Source organism: Pinus tabuliformis, chromosome Q, assembly GCF_031772625.1.
Source record: "Pinus tabuliformis cultivar Carrire ecotype Pingquan chromosome Q, CPIR1, whole genome shotgun sequence".
Lineage (NCBI taxonomy): Eukaryota > Viridiplantae > Streptophyta > Pinopsida > Pinales > Pinaceae > Pinus > Pinus tabuliformis.
The window spans coordinates 360,862,049-360,878,711 of NC_142296.1; the positions used below are offsets into that span (position 1 = coordinate 360,862,049).

General features: G+C 38.0%; 1 protein-coding gene across 2 annotated transcripts in view; it reads right to left on the bottom strand.

Moving 5' to 3' along the window:
* Nucleotides 1–16,663, bottom strand: part of LOC149219661 (E3 ubiquitin-protein ligase At1g12760-like) — a 126,933-nt gene that overhangs the window by 43,581 nt on the left and 66,689 nt on the right. The window contains exons 2-3 of one of the 2 annotated variants that reach the window (XM_089384433.1): nucleotides 1,866–2,006; nucleotides 1,616–1,748 (exon numbers count right to left, since the gene is read on the bottom strand). In XM_089384433.1, the coding sequence (XP_089240559.1) occupies nucleotides 1,616–1,748; nucleotides 1,866–2,006 (274 nt within the window). The remainder of the gene's footprint in view (nucleotides 1–1,615; nucleotides 1,749–1,865; nucleotides 2,007–16,663) is intronic. The other variant, XM_089384434.1, reaches the window with a different exon arrangement.

A 16,663-nucleotide genomic window follows, 5' to 3' on the forward strand; every position in this document is an offset into this window, starting at 1 on the left:
TTGGTGGCTGTAAAGAATCTTGTGTATTTACTATTGATGCCATGAAGAGGCAAGGGTTTTCAAGATAAATAGAACAGAGATGCCATGTATACAGGTGACGTCTCATTACAGTAATTAAGGAATAAGCAGGTTGTTTTTTCTACAGTAAGCAAGGACTCACAGGTTACATCTTGGAGTAGCCTTCTCACATCATTTTGTAGCAGTACTCTATCATTCTGTAACTGGAAGTAAGGGTTTTATATGCAGAAAAGGTTTTTTATCTCACTTGCAGCAGTATAACAGGAAGAGTTGCATCATTGTATCACTTGGACATCTTGCAGTAAGGGTTTCATAGAGGTTCATCTACAGTTGACAGCAGTCACTTCACAAGTCATTATTGTTACAGTAGTTTATCATTCTGAAGAAGGCAGACATCCTCAGGGTATCAGTCAACAAGGTACAACAGTTCAACACTTAACTGGTATTGTATGTTGAAGAAGTCTGGAGGGAAGAATCTTACGGTTCATGTCTTGTAAGGGCTTTCTGTCATTATTGCACTAAGGGTTTTGAACGGTAACTATCATTTAATTGCCATATCAGCATTCATTGTAAGTGGGTCATTGTCCCTGGTACAGGAACCCACAATAGTTTCAAGAAGTTTATTCATTGTAAGTGGGTTATTATCCATGCTATGGGAGCCCACAATTGTGTGTCAAATTTATTATCATTTTCAGGGTGGTTGAGTGGTGCTAGGCAGGTGATTGAAGTCACACTCATGTTGGAGACTGAAAACACTTCAAAATGGTAGGGTGGTGCTAGGGCAAGTTGAAGCTTATTAAGGTGTTGGAACATCTTTTCAGCAGCTGTTGATAAAACCAAAGCGTTTTATTTGTTATTAATGCTCTGAAAAAATTTATGAAGTACTAATTGATAAGAAATGCTAATTCACCCGCCCCACGCCCACCCCCACCTCCACCCCCACCCCTCTCAATGAGAAGTTTATTCATTGTAAGTGGGTTATTATCCCTGCTATGGGAGCCCACAATTGTGTGTCAAATTTATTATCATTTTCAGGGTGGTTGAGTGGTGCTAGGCAGGTGATTTAAGTCACACTCATGCTGGAGACTGAAAACACTTCAAAATGGTAGGGTGGTGCTAGGGCAAGTTGAAGCTTATTAAGGTGTTGGAACATCTTTTCAGTAGCTGTTGATAAAACCAAAGCATTTTATATGTTATTAATGCTCTGAAAAAATTTATGAAGTACTAATTGATAAGAAATGCTAATTCACCCCCCCCCACCCCTCTCAGTGTTTCCAACAAATAAATCCTCTGTTTCTTGTACACCTTAAATATTATAAATTATCATACTCATTTTGCCTTCAACTGCCTCGAATAGCACAAAGAAAAAGAGCTCAAGAATGAAGCTGTGAGAGTTTTAGCCAAAATTTTTGAATGAAAGTAGCATGCAGATGAACAAATAAAAAGATTCTAGAACTATCTGAACTATCTGCCACTATCTGCCACTTCGGCATAAAATAAAGTATTTTATATCTAACTAAATTACAATGTCTAAACAGAAAATTGAAAATACCAATTCATCTAAAAGCGGGAATACGAGAGCTTTCAAAAGGGATACCTGATCTGCCACAGCATACAAAATTGCAATAATGCATGGCAGGCAACAGCACACAGCTATGCCAATTACGCAGGCTAGTGCCACACAGAAGACTACGAAAAATACATCAAATGCCAGAAACACAACGCAAAGCCTGCAATACTCCAATGTCAAGCAATTTATTATATGCTGAAATACTATATTAAACAGTCGAGGAACTAACCTGTTTGTTAAAAATATAGTATGAACAAAATAGTATATCAGTACTTACCAGTAAAGCTGAGGAGCTTCATTAATTAAAATCTGACCACCAGCAGATATCCAGTAAAATCCAACTATCCACCATATAAAAGAAAACATTGTGTTGGCAGACTCCAACCGCTTTGCTATGCTGAATGGAAAAATACGAAGGCTGTAAGGAGTAAATTTGTGCCCAAACAATTCCAAACTATCTGTTATACCTGACTTGTTGACCTACATTTTATTACTAAAAGACTAAAAGTCCAGCTAGAACAATATGAATTGAATTTTGTAATTGCAAATCCTTACATAGTACTTAATTATACAACTACTTTCATAAGTGTAGAATCCTGTTAACAGGAATCCCATGTACCTTCTTTAAAGCAAATAATGAAGTTTGTTGCCATCTTCATATCAGACTGATATACATTACATTCATCATTGGTTTTCTCAAATCCTGTTAACAGGAAACCCAGCTATCTTGTTTTAAACAACTTTGAAGTTTCATGCCATTTGCATATCAGAGTGATATGCATCCCTGTCCACATTTGGTTTATATTTTGCCCTCCCTATCAACTTGAGTACATTCTTTCTGCCTAAGGAGTTTACAATGAAGAACTCTCTTGCTTATCACCACCACAATGGTTTTCTGACATTTCTAGTCATATTTCTCACATGATGCTTTCTGCCTTATTTTATGCACTGTCCTCACATGTGCACAAAAATAGAATTGATGGTGTTTTGTTGTGAACCACCAAAATGGAGTAAAAGTTGGTTTTTTGGACATATTAAATAACTTGTTTACTCCACAATGATCACATGCTGCATCAATCAACTAGCTGGAGATCATAGAGCATTTTAATCAAATATACAAGTTGAATCTTGCAATGTTAACTAGTGGTTTCCACAGTATCAGAGCCGAGTTCAAATTCTCACCTACTCACTCTAGTTGATCAAGGGGCTCAACAACATACTCTCTGACTTTGTAAAGGCCTTTAGAGTTATTGTTTCTAGACACAAAGAATTTTATCCCTTGGCTCCAGCCTTTCATAACAGCAAATCCCACCTACAAGAGAATTTTATTTAATTAATTTACTGTTATAACTTATGTCCAGCAGTGGCCAAAGCTGGCCAATGGGAGAGTAAAAAGTACAAAGTTTTTTGAAGATTGATAGGACTAAGCATCTATGAGAAATGAAATGAAATTATACTGATGTCCACTGATGACCAAGCCAGGTCAATGGGACTGGAAAGTACAACTTGCCAAAATGGGCAATAAATAAAATAATATAATTTTCTTAATGTCCGACAAATGACCGCAAAAATAGGTCAATGAGACTGAAGAGTACAACCAGTATGAGTACAATGTGGGAGTGCAAGCACATGTCTTAGAAAATGCCAGGAATAATATAAAGAAGTGGGAAAGTCTCCTCCCAAGAATACAAAAGATATACATTACAAAAAAATAAAACCAAGAGATTAATAACAAGAAGAAAAACCCTACTTTTCGTAGGGAACAGACAATAAACACAATCTGAAAGTAATAAGAGGGAAATAGACTGTAAGTAAAACAAGAGTCTATAATTTGAATTGCAAGAGAGAAAAAAGTAGATAGGGAGTGCAGCCAGCCAGCCAGTCAGCAGCCCTACATTGCTCAGTGCATGATGATATGCCATGATCCTCCATCATTTGCACCGGTCAAACACCTCTCACCATCCGGCATTCCTCTTGAAGGAAGGTGGGTCATCAGTCGGCAGGTACTTTAATCATATTGCAATCATGTCCTTTTAGTTTTGGGCATTCTAATTTCTAACATGGATTAAGTGATGATCTGGATGATTGACCAATCTTGAAAGTACACTTGTTCTCTCACTTTACAAGGGAGGTTAATTTTTTACCCTAGCCCAGTGGGACCTCCTTTGAGGCCTTAGGGTTATAGGAGAAGCACTACTTGGGAGACTTGGATTGAAGTGGCACTATTATTCCATACTTACCACTATCCATCATTCCCTAGATTTCCTCTCCATTCTTCAGGCTTGAGGTCATTGATTCATTGGGATTAGCACTCTCTTATCCTCATACTTATGTTTGAGCCGAAAAGATTTCCCTAGAGGTTGATGCAGCGAAAAGAAAGATAAAAAAAAGGTCAAAATGAAAGAAAAAGAAAAGTTAAAATGGAAAAAATGTCCAAGACATTAATTAGCACATGGGCAAAAACCTAGCATGAGCTCTACCTCCTCGATATCATCACTCAATTCCTTGAGAAATTAATGCTCCATCACTTAATAAAGGAACTCTTGCATGTCCCAACCCTGATGAGCAATAAATTGAATCAAGGGGTAAATAAATGTTAAATCATTAAAAGCAAGCTTGGGCTCCTAAGCTATGCTCTTATTAAAAGGTGCACCGGAGGGGTGGAAAAAGCAAGCCAAGGAAAGGGGTAACTCATGCCTCCACAATTGCTCCCTCCTTACATCCATACCTGTTAAATATGGCAACTAGGGATAAATTCCCTCATTTGGAAGGCTCCTCTTGATGACACACTACACCCTTGAAGAGCTCTTGATGGCATCATTCATCATTGAGAATTTTGGAATTTTTGTCTTCCTACAAATGCTTCATTTTCAGGTCAGCTCAAGTCAGCTCCTCTTCATGTCGGCTCATGGATGAAAAGACATGTCTCTTCACCCCACTCCAACCACTATAAATAGGGCTATTTGTTCACCTCATTTGGCACATTCTCATCACAACATCTCATCACAAGAAGCTCGGATATGAGGCATAATAAGATGAATTTTCTGACGCAGAAAAAGACAATTTTCTGAGGCATGTGTGTAGGGTTTCTCTCTCTGTTGACCAGCATTCTCTCTTCGTTGACTCTAGTTGACCGAGCTCTCTTTCTCACTGTTTGGCCGAGTTCAGGAAGGTTGTTTTGGAAGACTCCTTTGACTGAGCTCCTGGGCACAATCACTGAGATTCTGGGCATCTTTTCACAGAATCGGACCAACACCTGTTGACTGCAGGTCAACTCTGCAACAGTTGACCAAATTTCAGAGACTTATAACAGTATGAAGTTTAGACTTCCTGAGGCATTTCAGAGGTGACACTTGGCAACATTTGGATGGTTTTCTGCTCATCTTTTGGACAGTTGTTGGTTGGGTTTTTGTGGACTATTTGACAATCAAAGGCTTGACTTTGATTTCATCATCATTGTACATTGTTGGATTCTCTCTTTGTTGAACATTTGATATTTGATAATAAGAAGGATTGATTAAGGGTTTTTCCCTGGCTTGAGCCAAATTCTTGTGTTTTCATGTCTTGGCTTGTGTTCTACATTTTATTGTTCTTGTTATATCTACAGTTACTGTCAATGTGAATTAATGGTTTACGTGATTGCTATTGGAAATTAAGGTGGAAATTATCATTGGGCTAACAAAAGGACATTGAAGTAATTGTCACAAGCATAGAACATACCATTGTAATCTAAAATCAACAATGCCCTCAAGATGATGGACCTTCATCTGCTAGTCCCATGGCCATGGCACCTTGCCTTGAATTCCTTCCCCTCCATTACCACCATTATCACAAGCACCTATGCATTAAAGGGTTGAACTTAGACATGTCACCTTCCCTTAGTAGCTGGAAACACCTAATAAGGTTGACTATCTAGCCATCCCTAACACAAATAGGGAACACTTTTACAAGACTTGGTCTAATTAGATATTTGAAGGTGATCTAAGTTTGAAGTGTTATTGTGCCCTTAACAATTAAGTATGGTCCACTATGATGCATTTATGGTCATTGTCCCTAATCATTGGTGGCTTTCAATTGACCTTGATATGGTTTTCCAAGTGGCTCTTCCTATAGTAGCAAAGAACACATCAGAACACTCCACTACACAACATGCCTAGGCTATTTTGCACCTTCCAAAGAGCAATGATGACCTTGTAGATGCAGTGTTGCCCCTCCAAAGCAAAGTGTTAGGCACTTCGATGATTCCTAATGATGATTCAAATTGACACCCCGGAGAACCCCCAAATGTTGAAATGCTAAGCTCATCTTGCCTAGTGTTGGATTTACTTGATCTTAAACCCTTCAGATTAGTTGATAGACTCATTGCTCCTTGCTGCCTAAGTTCATGAGGTATGAACCTCTCTTCTTTTCTTCTCCATGGATCCGAATTACTTCTTGAATGCTTGACCTATTTATAGGCCTCATCGGAGAGAGGATGACCTATTTATAGGCCTCAATGTCCCTCAAATAGGGTCGACTTAACACAAGAAGGGTCGTCTTGACAAGGGTCAAATAAATTAGATTTTTCCCTTGAAAAATTTATGTTTGCTCAACGGAGGAATTAGGGGACGAGCCACACCCCGTTGGAAAGGTCTTATGATGATCTAAAACCTTGTAATATCATCTTCTTCAGCTGGCTAATCTTTGACATCAATAACAATCATTTTCTCAACATCAAGATGGTCAAACTTTTCTTCCTTCTGCAGGTGTCCAAAAGGGATAAGAATGATGGAGAATACTTGTTCTTTGTTGGTGTTGAAATGAGGCATCACAATGTCTATTTATACAAGTCAAATGGGGGTGCGCTCTTGAGAAAAATGATACCAAGGACGTGTTTCCTAGGCATTTTTTCCTTTTAGCCTAGGGAGACACTTTAATCACCTTTTGTCTAAGTGATCTAATGAGATTATTAATGTCAAGGGGGGCTAAAGTATTTTCTATGTGAAATTGTACCATGTACTTTAAATTATTAAAGTCACTTGTGTTTAAATGTGACTTTATGGGTAAAGTACTAAAGTTCACTTTATAATATTAAAGTGAATTATGTTTTAAAAGTCACTTTATGAGAAAAAGTGACCATAGTGCAAAATAACATTAAAAATACTAGGAAGTCTATTTAAAAGAAGGGAACCACATGTATGAGGGTTAAGTGAGGGATTGATCCTAGCCATTGATCTAATGGCCTGAGATTAAATCTCAACCATTAGATCTTAGGGATAGGGTCCCTATCTTATGGAGAAGACAAAAGAGAGGCAAAAAGGAAAATGAGGCTCGTTATTCTCATGAGTATGTTGAGAACAGGAGAGAGCAGCTGAAGAGAGGAAGATTTCTATACTTGGGAAGAGAAATTGAATCCTTGGGAGGTTACCAGTTCAACCTACAGCAGAGAACCCTTGCACGAATTTCCACTAATGCTCCAGCAGTCAAGTTTACAATGGAGCTTTGCCTGAGTTTGCAGCAGAACTTTCGTTGTGGTTAAACTTCATTGAAGCTGGGTTTTGTGGAAGAGTTTACACAGAATTTAAGCCTAAGCTCTAGCAGAAATAGAGGCCGAAAATTTTGGGTGAATAGCTCCATATTTGAGGCCAAATATTTAGGGAGTATACCCTGTTCAGAGGTCGAGAATTTCGGGCTTGAGAAGATCAGAGCTGAGGCCGAGATTTTTGTGTGTGAACAGACTCAGACCCTACCACTGTCTACAATGTTTTTGGAGGTTGTATAAATGTTGATTTCAGAGGTTTCCATCCAGAGTTGAAAGCTCAAATCTCAAGGAGATCAACAGCTATCTTCAGGCACTGGATTTGTGGTTTTGGCACAGAGAACAAGCAAGTAAAACACAGAAAATCAGTCTGAGCTAAGGACTGTGTGGAGGCTTCAACATACTTGCATTCTCACAGTGCCGACAGCAAACCTTCAAAAGGGAGATAAGTTAACCTTTCTCTGTTGTAAAATTTCTTTGAAGAAGCAATAATAAAAGCCTTCTTTTTGCACTGGTTTTCCCCAACAGTGGGGTTTTTCCAGGGTCATTGTTGGGTCCCTATAATACTAGTGATTACCCCATTACTATTGTAGTTATACCCCTTATTTATATTGTTGTGCCCCTATTACCCCCATATTGTTATTTCTGTGCCCCATAGAATCCCTCTATTGTTATTTTTGTGGCTTTATATTATTATTGTTAGGTCGGCTGGATTATATTGTAACTCCTTAGACTCCTATATATAGAAAGGAGGTTTTGTCATTTGTATCATCCAAGAATTGTTCATTTATGTAATGTAAAATAGGTTGCCCCCTCGAAGAGGTTGAATTCTAAGGCGTTGATCTATCTTTTTCTATCTTTTCTTGAGCTGGTTTCATAACATTTGGTATCAGAGCTTTCGATTCTAGGGTTTCGCTGCTCCAAACAGGTCATCGTGGAATTTTCGCTATAACTTTTTTTCTGTGACGTTTCAGAGGTCACAAAAAAAACCCATTTGAGAAGAAATCGCGCTGAACCTTGGGTCTGAATTTCAGATCTTTTCGCACGATATTTGCGGAGATATGCTCTGAGGAAGTTGGTCTTTTTGCAGACTCCTGAATTACATTCAAAACAGGTGACCTAGGGAAAATCGTCATAACTTTCTCTCTGGGGATTGGATTGAAATTTCGTAAGAAGGTACAGAAAGAGGACGGACTGTAGTTTCTTGTATATCTTTTTCAGAACCAAATGTCGAAAATTGTACACGTGGAACTTCATACAAGTTCACTCTTCTGGAAAGGTCTATAATCAGGTCATCTTGGGACATTGTGCATAACTCTTTCTTGGAGAATCCAATTTGGATCAGACTGGTGGCATTGGAAAGAGGACACAGAGAGCTACTACAGGTCACAATTTCAGAACTAGATGATTGGAAAGTACAGAGATACATCAGAGGCAATATCAAGCTCCTACAAAGTGAAAAAAGGTGTGTAGATTTTTTTAAATTTTTGCTTAAGCTTGGTTTGAAAAATTATTTTGAAAGAATTCAAAGGGCATAGTAGAGCATTATTATCGGTAACTGATGCCCCGAGGAAAAAAAATGCAAACACCTAGTAAGGAACCTGAAAGCTCTAGCATGACTCATGAAGAAGAGGAAGAAATGCAACATGATATATCAAAATTACAAGACCAAGTGCAACAACTGTCCCTTGCACAAAAAGGAACAGAATCTAAGATGGATGGTTTAAAGAAAGATGTAGAAGCTAAGATGGATGGTTTAAAGAAAGGTGTAGAAACTAAGATGGACTGTTTAAAGAAAGGCGTAGAAGCTAAGATGGATGGCATGGAAGCTAAGGTGAATGGCATGGATGCTAAAATTGATGGCATGGATGATAAGATGGAAGAATTGAAGATAAATATGAATAAGTTGCTACAAGAAATGGTCACTAAGGGTGAAAGAGTACTAAAGGAAACTCATGATGAGAACAAAAGAAATGTGAATCATGATTCCATAGACTCTAATGTTGGATCGAAGACTCACCATGTTCCAAAAATCGATATGAGGAAGTTTGATGGCAAGGATCCCGCCACATGGATATTACAGATGGAGCAATTCTTCGATCTCAATAATGTGCAAAACACACAAAAGGTACGTATGGCAACTTTATATTTGGAACCAAATCAGTTTGTATGGTATCAATGGCTTTGTTCTCGTAAACAATTTATCACTTGGGCAATTTTTACGGAATAATTGATAGCACATTATGAGGATACAAAAAGCAACACTTTTTTTAGCCAATTGATAAGTCTCAAACAAAAGGGTTCAATAATGGAGCACATTGAGGAGTTCCAAAAATTGAACATAAGGGTAAAAGATATTCCAGAGGAGCATAGGATTGATGTGTTCATAGGGTCTTTAAAGGATAATATCCAACATGATGTGCGCCTTTGGGAACCTGATTCATTAGAGAAGGCATTCAAGTTAGCAAGAAAAATGGAAAGCAAAATTATGGCAACTAGGAAGCATACCATTCACAACTATAAAGACGGAAGTGTCGTTGCCCATAGTCTTCCACAACCTACAAAGTTGACACCACAACAATTGGAAGAAAAAAGAGCAAAAGGGCTTTGTTACAATTGTGATAGCAAATACACAAAAGGTCATAAGTGTGCTGAGAAGAAATTATTCTACATAGATTGTGAAGAGGAAGAAGAAAAGGAGCAAGAAAGGTCAAAAGAAGAGGATATATTCCAGGAACAAAGCCTAGATGAAGAACAAATAAATCCGACCATATCTTGTAATGCATTGGCAGGAATTACCACTCCTCAAACCATCAAGATAGAAGGACAAATCAAGAAGAAAAAGGTAATAGTGTTGATTGATTTAGGAAGCACCCACAATTTTATTCATTGTAGGGTAGCAAAAGAATTGAATTGCTTCCTATATCCAGCACCAGAGTGTCAAGTGATGATTGCAAATGGAGGAACAATAAATTGTTCTGGAAAGTGTCATAATATCAAGCTATCCATGGGAGAATATGTATTGACTAGCCCAATGCTTTCCATTCCAATGGGAGGTGTTGATGTTGTACTAGGAGTCCAATGGCTACAATCCTTGGGTACAATAGCTTTTAATTTTCAAGAACTTTTCATAAAATTTTCTGTGGAAGGAAAGGAAGTTGAATTAAGCAGTGAAACAGGAACCGCCAATTTTGGCGATTAATCGCGAGTCATACTCGGGTCGGCGGTGAAAAGATCCGAGTCGAATCTCGGCGAGTCAAATCCGCGTACTCGCGAGTACGGCGATTATTTTGATTTTGCCGATTCCGCGTTTTCTTTTTTCTCCAGGTTGCAATGGTCGTGGAAAGCAGTAGGAGCAGATTGAGTTAGCGGTTGCTCTTTACCATTGCTCATCATTTGTATAACTGTAACGAAATTGGAAACCCATCGTAGAAGCCGCGAGATTCCGGAATCGAGTCTGCTACTTCCTTTTTCTGCAGGATCCGATCTTGTGCTTTCGTCTGCTCAATTACCGGCATTTTGGTATCTTTTGTATGACTTCTTTGGAGAGGGTCTTGTGAAACCTTCGGTCCATTGCTTGACTTCACTAAAATATTGGGATCCCGTGACTTGGCCTCAATCTCTGCTACATCGAATCTCAATTGAGTCTTCTACTTGGTGGGCTGCCTCTCATTGGACATTGCTTTCCCAACTGGTGACAGAATTACAGGAACGAATTCTCCGTCTCGAGAAATCGACACAATATTCACCAAAGCATTTGATTTCCCGCTGATAAGGCAAACAGGAGAAATCTGGACAGCGTAATTTGAAAAAGCGACTGGCTTGGAAGACTGGTTTTCGTTTTTCTGTTTTAAACGCCCTTTGAACCTCGACCACACAGATTCCGACTTACATCCCATTTCGCTCGCCTCCACATAGAGGATACTAGCTTTTACTTTATTTAATTTATTGTTTTTAAGGTCAAATCACTAGCGTCAATCATACAAATCAAATGAAATAGTTAGTAAAGATAACCATTAATCTAGGATAACTCTAACTTATTTTATTATATATCTATATGGGTTAAAATTAAAAAATTACAACAAAATTTTTAATCATGGAGTTTCAGTTTTACTTTATTATAGAGATTTTTAATGTGTAAATATATTTTGTTACAATACTATAGGCCAATACTATCATAAGTATTTTTCATAAGATCTCAGAAAAATTGCTGGAACTATTTTTCATAAGTATTCTCGATTTTTTGCCGATTTTTTGCCGATTTTTTCCCGATCCGATTAAAACTCTTCGCTCTTTTGCCTCGCCGATTTATTGCCGATTCCGAGTCTGGTAACATTGGAATTAAGGGGTATTGCAGGGAAACCAGGAAAGATAATCAGCTCTAATGGCATGACAAAGCTTCTAAAAAAGGAGCAAAGAGGTGTAATTGCACAATTATGTTCGCTAGATGTTTCCACATTGGAATCATCTATTTCTCCAGATCTCCAAAAAGTCCTGGACAATCATTCCAAGGTATTTGAGACTCCCAAAGGTCTCCCACCTATGTGTGATCATGATCATGCTATTCATCTGATTCCAGGAAGTGTTCCTCCAAACATCAGGCCGTACAGATATCCATATGTCCAAAAAAGTGAAATTGAACATATGGTTGCAGAAATGCTAGAGGCTGGTATAATTCAACCAAGTCAAAGTTCTTTCTCAGCTCCAGTAGTATTGGTGCACAAGAAGGATGGATCATGGCGCATGTGTCCAGATTATAGGGAGCTCAACAAGCTCACTATTAAAGATAAGTTCCCCATTCCTGTCATTGATGAATTACTAGATGAATTGCATGGATCAATTTACTTCACCAAGTTGGATCTTCGTTCGGGATATCATCAAATCAGAATGAAGATTGAAGACATTCCGAAAACGGCATTTAGAACTCATGAGGGTCATTATGAATTTTTGGTCATGCCTTTTGGCCTTACCAATGCACCTTCAACATTTCAAGGTTTGATGAATTCAATTTTCAAACCATTCCTTAGAAAATTTGTGTTGGTATTTTTGATGATATACTAATCTACAGCAAGTCTTGGAAGGATCATGTTGAACATGTTGACAAGGTGCTACAACTATTGGAGGAGAAGCAATTATATGCAAAAAGATCCAAATGTTTCTTTGGAGTCCAGGAGGTGGAATATTTGGGTCATATTGTATCTCATGAAGGAGTTAAGGTAGACCCTAGCAAAATTAAAGCCATTAAGGAATGGAAAATCCCCACATCCATAAAGCATCTACGAGGATTTCTCAGGTTGACAGGGTATTATCGCAAGTTCGTTAAGAATTATGGGAGAATAGCAGCACCTCTAACAACATTATTGAAGAAAGATTCATTTTCATGGACTCCGGAAGCAACAAAGGCCTTTAAACATCTTAAAGAGGCAATGTGCCAAGCACCGGTCTTAGCTACACCGGACTTCACAAAAACCTTTATTGTGGAATGTGATGCTTCAGGAAATGGAATTGGTGTTGTTCTAATGCAAGATGAAAGACCCATTGCTTTTGACAGTCGTCCAATCAAGGGAAAGTTTTTAAGCAAAGCTATTTATGAGAAGGAAATGTTGGCAATACTCCATGCACTTAAGAAATGGCGACCCTACCTAATGGGAAGACACTTCAAGGTAAAAACGGATCATGATAGCCTTAAATACTTTTTAGAACAAAGATTATCCTCTGAAGAGCAACAAAAGTGGGTCACAAAGATGTTGGGTTATGACTTTGAAATCATCTACAAAAAAGGGAAGCAAAATGTGGTGGCAGATGCACTCTCAAGAAAGGATGAGGATATGGAAGCATTGTTGTGTGCCATTTCTATTATCCAACCAGATTGGATAAACGAAGCAAAGGAGGAATGGAAGAATGACGAAGAAGTGTGGGCACTTATTCGAAAGCTACAACAAGATTCCAGTACTTCTGATACATTTAGCTGGCAAAATGATTCGTTATGGTACAAAGATCGCTTATACCTCTGTAAGAATTCCCAGCTAAAACAAAAGATTCTTATGGAATTGCACACTTCTCCCTTAGGAGGGCACTCAGGATTTTTAAAAACTTACCACAGGGTTAAGAAGGAATTTTTTTGGGATGGCCTTAAATCAGATATTCAAAAGTTTGTGGCGAAATGTTTGGTTTGTCAACAAAATAAAGTTGAAACAATTAAGACACCGGGTCTATTACAACCTTTATCCATTCCAAGCCAACGTTGGGAGGAGGTTTCAATGGATTTTATCACAGATTTACCCAAGTCTTAGGGAAAGAGTGTCATCATGGTGGTAGTTGACAGACTTACCAAGTATGCACACTTTTGTGCATTATCACATCCATTTAAAGCCAGTACAGTTTCTACTGCATTTATGGAAACAGTTCAAAAGCTACATGGAAACCCAAAGATTATTGTAAGTGACAGAGATCCCATTTTCACTGGAAATTTTTGGACAGAATTATTTTCTTGTCTTGGTACTCAGTTAGCTCATAGCTCATCTTATCATCCTCAATCTGATGGGCAAACTGAGATAGTAAACAAATGTTTGGAAGGATATCTTCGTTGCTTTGTATCTGATAAACAGACACAATGGGTCAAATGGTTGCCTCTGGCTGAATGGTGGTATAACACTTCCTTCCATACAGCAACAAAAATGACCCCATTTATGACACTTTATGGGTACCAACCACCATCAATCACATCATATTTAAGAGAAAATTCTAAGGTTCAGGTTGTGGAACATCACATCGAACATCAACAACAAGTCCTCCAACTCTTAAAGGATAACCTCATGTTGGCACAAAATAGAATGAAACAACAGGCAGATCAACATCGCAGTGAAAGAAGTTTTGATGTAGGTGATTGGGTATTCCTACGGCTACAACCATATAAGCAAATGTCCCTAAAGAAAGCTAAGACGGATAATAAATTATCACCAAAGTATTATGGTCCGTACAAGGTGTTGGAAAAGATTGGTACTATGGCATACAAATTGGAGCTTCCTGCAGCTTCTCGATCGCACCCAGTTTTCCATGTTTCATGTTTAAAGAAGGTTATAGGCGACAAGCTCCCAGTTCAAACAATATTGCCAGAACTTGACGAGGAAGGAAAAATTATATTGGAACTGGAAGCAGTCACAGAAACAAGAACTCGACAGCTACGAAATCGATCAATTTCAGAGTATCTTATCAAGTGGAAGAACTTATCCGCTGAAGATTCCACATGGGAGGATGAGAATTTTATGCAGAAGTATCCAGAACTGCTCAAGCGTTGAGGACAACACTTTTTTGAAGGAGAGGGGCATGTTGGGTCCCTATATTACTAGTGATTACCCCATTACTATTGTAGTTATACCCCTTATTTATATTGTTGTGCCCCTATTACCCCCATATTGTTATTTCTGTGCCCCATAGAATCCCTCTATTGTTATTTTTGTGGCTTTATATTATTATTGTTAGGTCGGCTGGATTATATTTTAACTCCTTAGACTCCTATATATAGAAAGGAGGTTTTGTCATTTGTATCATCCAAGAATTGTTCATTTATGTAATGTAAAGGAGGTTGCCCCCTCGAAGAGGCTGAATTCTAAGGCGTTGATCTATCTTTTTCTATCTTTTCTTGAGCTGGTTTCATAACAGTCATCTTGACCAAAAATCAGTGTCTAATATTGTGTGCTGCTTGCTCATTTAATTTTGATATCAGCTGGAAATCTAAATGTTGTAGGGTAGCTCATATGTTCTCATGTAAATGCAAATCTGATTTTACTATCAGCCATATGTTTTATGTGGGTTTGGGCATTAAACTTTGTAAGACTTGAAAACTAGGTTGGGCTACAGATCATTCAAATTTTTTACAACCCAAGAGACACACCTCTTCATAGGCTGGTCAACATGAATTCTTCCTAGGCCGACCCTTCCTTTTAATATAAAAATTTGGAGACCTTTTAGCAAAGCGTCAATACCTCCTGATGCTACACAAAAATCAACATTTATTGGGCAAATGCGATCACATGAAGGCTTAATTAGAGACTATCCTAATGAAAAGAAATGACTATTAAAGCAAAAAAGTACAAGCTACAATAGTCCATGTTCTAAACTGCAAAAATTTAACTAAGCAATTTAGTAAAAAGATAAAATCCAATACTTGTTAAGATTATGATTATCAAAAATAGAATATATATGCAACCATCCAAGAGTAGAGAAAACATGCATTCGTAGATAAAATTCCATTGATAACATAATAAATAAATAAAAGGAAGGTTGTTACCTAATTCATTACTGAACAAGCTTATGTCAAGAAAACAACAGGGAAAATGACATTAAGTTTTAGAGGATCTTCTCATCCATTGAAGCACTACATTGATCCTCCAAAAGTTCTAACTTCTACTAAACTCAGGGGTCTAGCTGCAAATCCAACCTCACAAAAGGCTGAGAAAGCAAACCCTTGTATAAGTTCAAGCTCAACTCCTTTAACAATAAAATAATATTTTCCTTTTTATATCCATTTTATTCTTCGAGAAAGATACTAGAAAATAATACAATAATGCATAAGTCAGCTCACCAAGACCAAAATGCATACTAAATAAATATAATGCCACATGTTGTCATCCTCAAGCTCCAAGCTCATGCAAGGTGCATGTAAAGTGACACTTGTCCTCTTCATGTGCAAAGCACATGTAAAGTGCCACTTGTCCTCTTCATGTGCAAAGTCCTCCTCAAGAAATCTAAACCATAACCACCTAAAGATTAGAAAATATAAATGCCAAGTCCACGAGGGAGGATGCTCTTCAAGACAAGTGAACAAATGCCAAGCATACATGTCTCATGATGAGGGCATTTCCAAAGTAACCCCTTTGACCATGTAATAATATAAAATAAGCTCATGGAGAGGAAGGGCCTCAACAATCTCTTTGGCCAAGTAAGACAATAAATACTCTAAGAGGAAGGTACATCCTAGGAGATTGTGTCAAGGTTGTTATATTTCTTGGGTATAAGACCCCCTACAAATAAAATAATCTTCAAAATCTAGGTGTGCCCTCCAAGAAGCTCCAAAAATAGAATGAAGACCAAGTAATTCACACATGTGGCTCTCCAAGATGCAAAGCACTCTACAAGAATCCTCCATAACAACCTCCAAATATAATCATATAAATGCCCAGTCATAGAGGGGAGGGCACCCTCCAAGAAATATCCATGCAATAATGATGAACGATAAGAGGGCACCTAAGAGAGGTATGCCCCATAAAACTATGCAATGGAGCCACCTGACCTCCTCCACAAATGCGCAAGCGGACCTCCAAGAAGTGGACAAATTAGTTACTAGTCACTTTAATTTCACAAGGTGTACAAGGTGTGAACAAGCTCATTCAAAGATGCAAGTGGAACCCTTAGAGGATTGCACCACCTAATCCCTAGAAAAGTGCGCGAACGGATTAAATTAATTTGTGTGAATGGATGGATAAATGAGTGGATGAGTGAAGAGATAGATGCATTGTCAAAAACTGTAATATCCCCAATTTTGATTTTTCATTTAA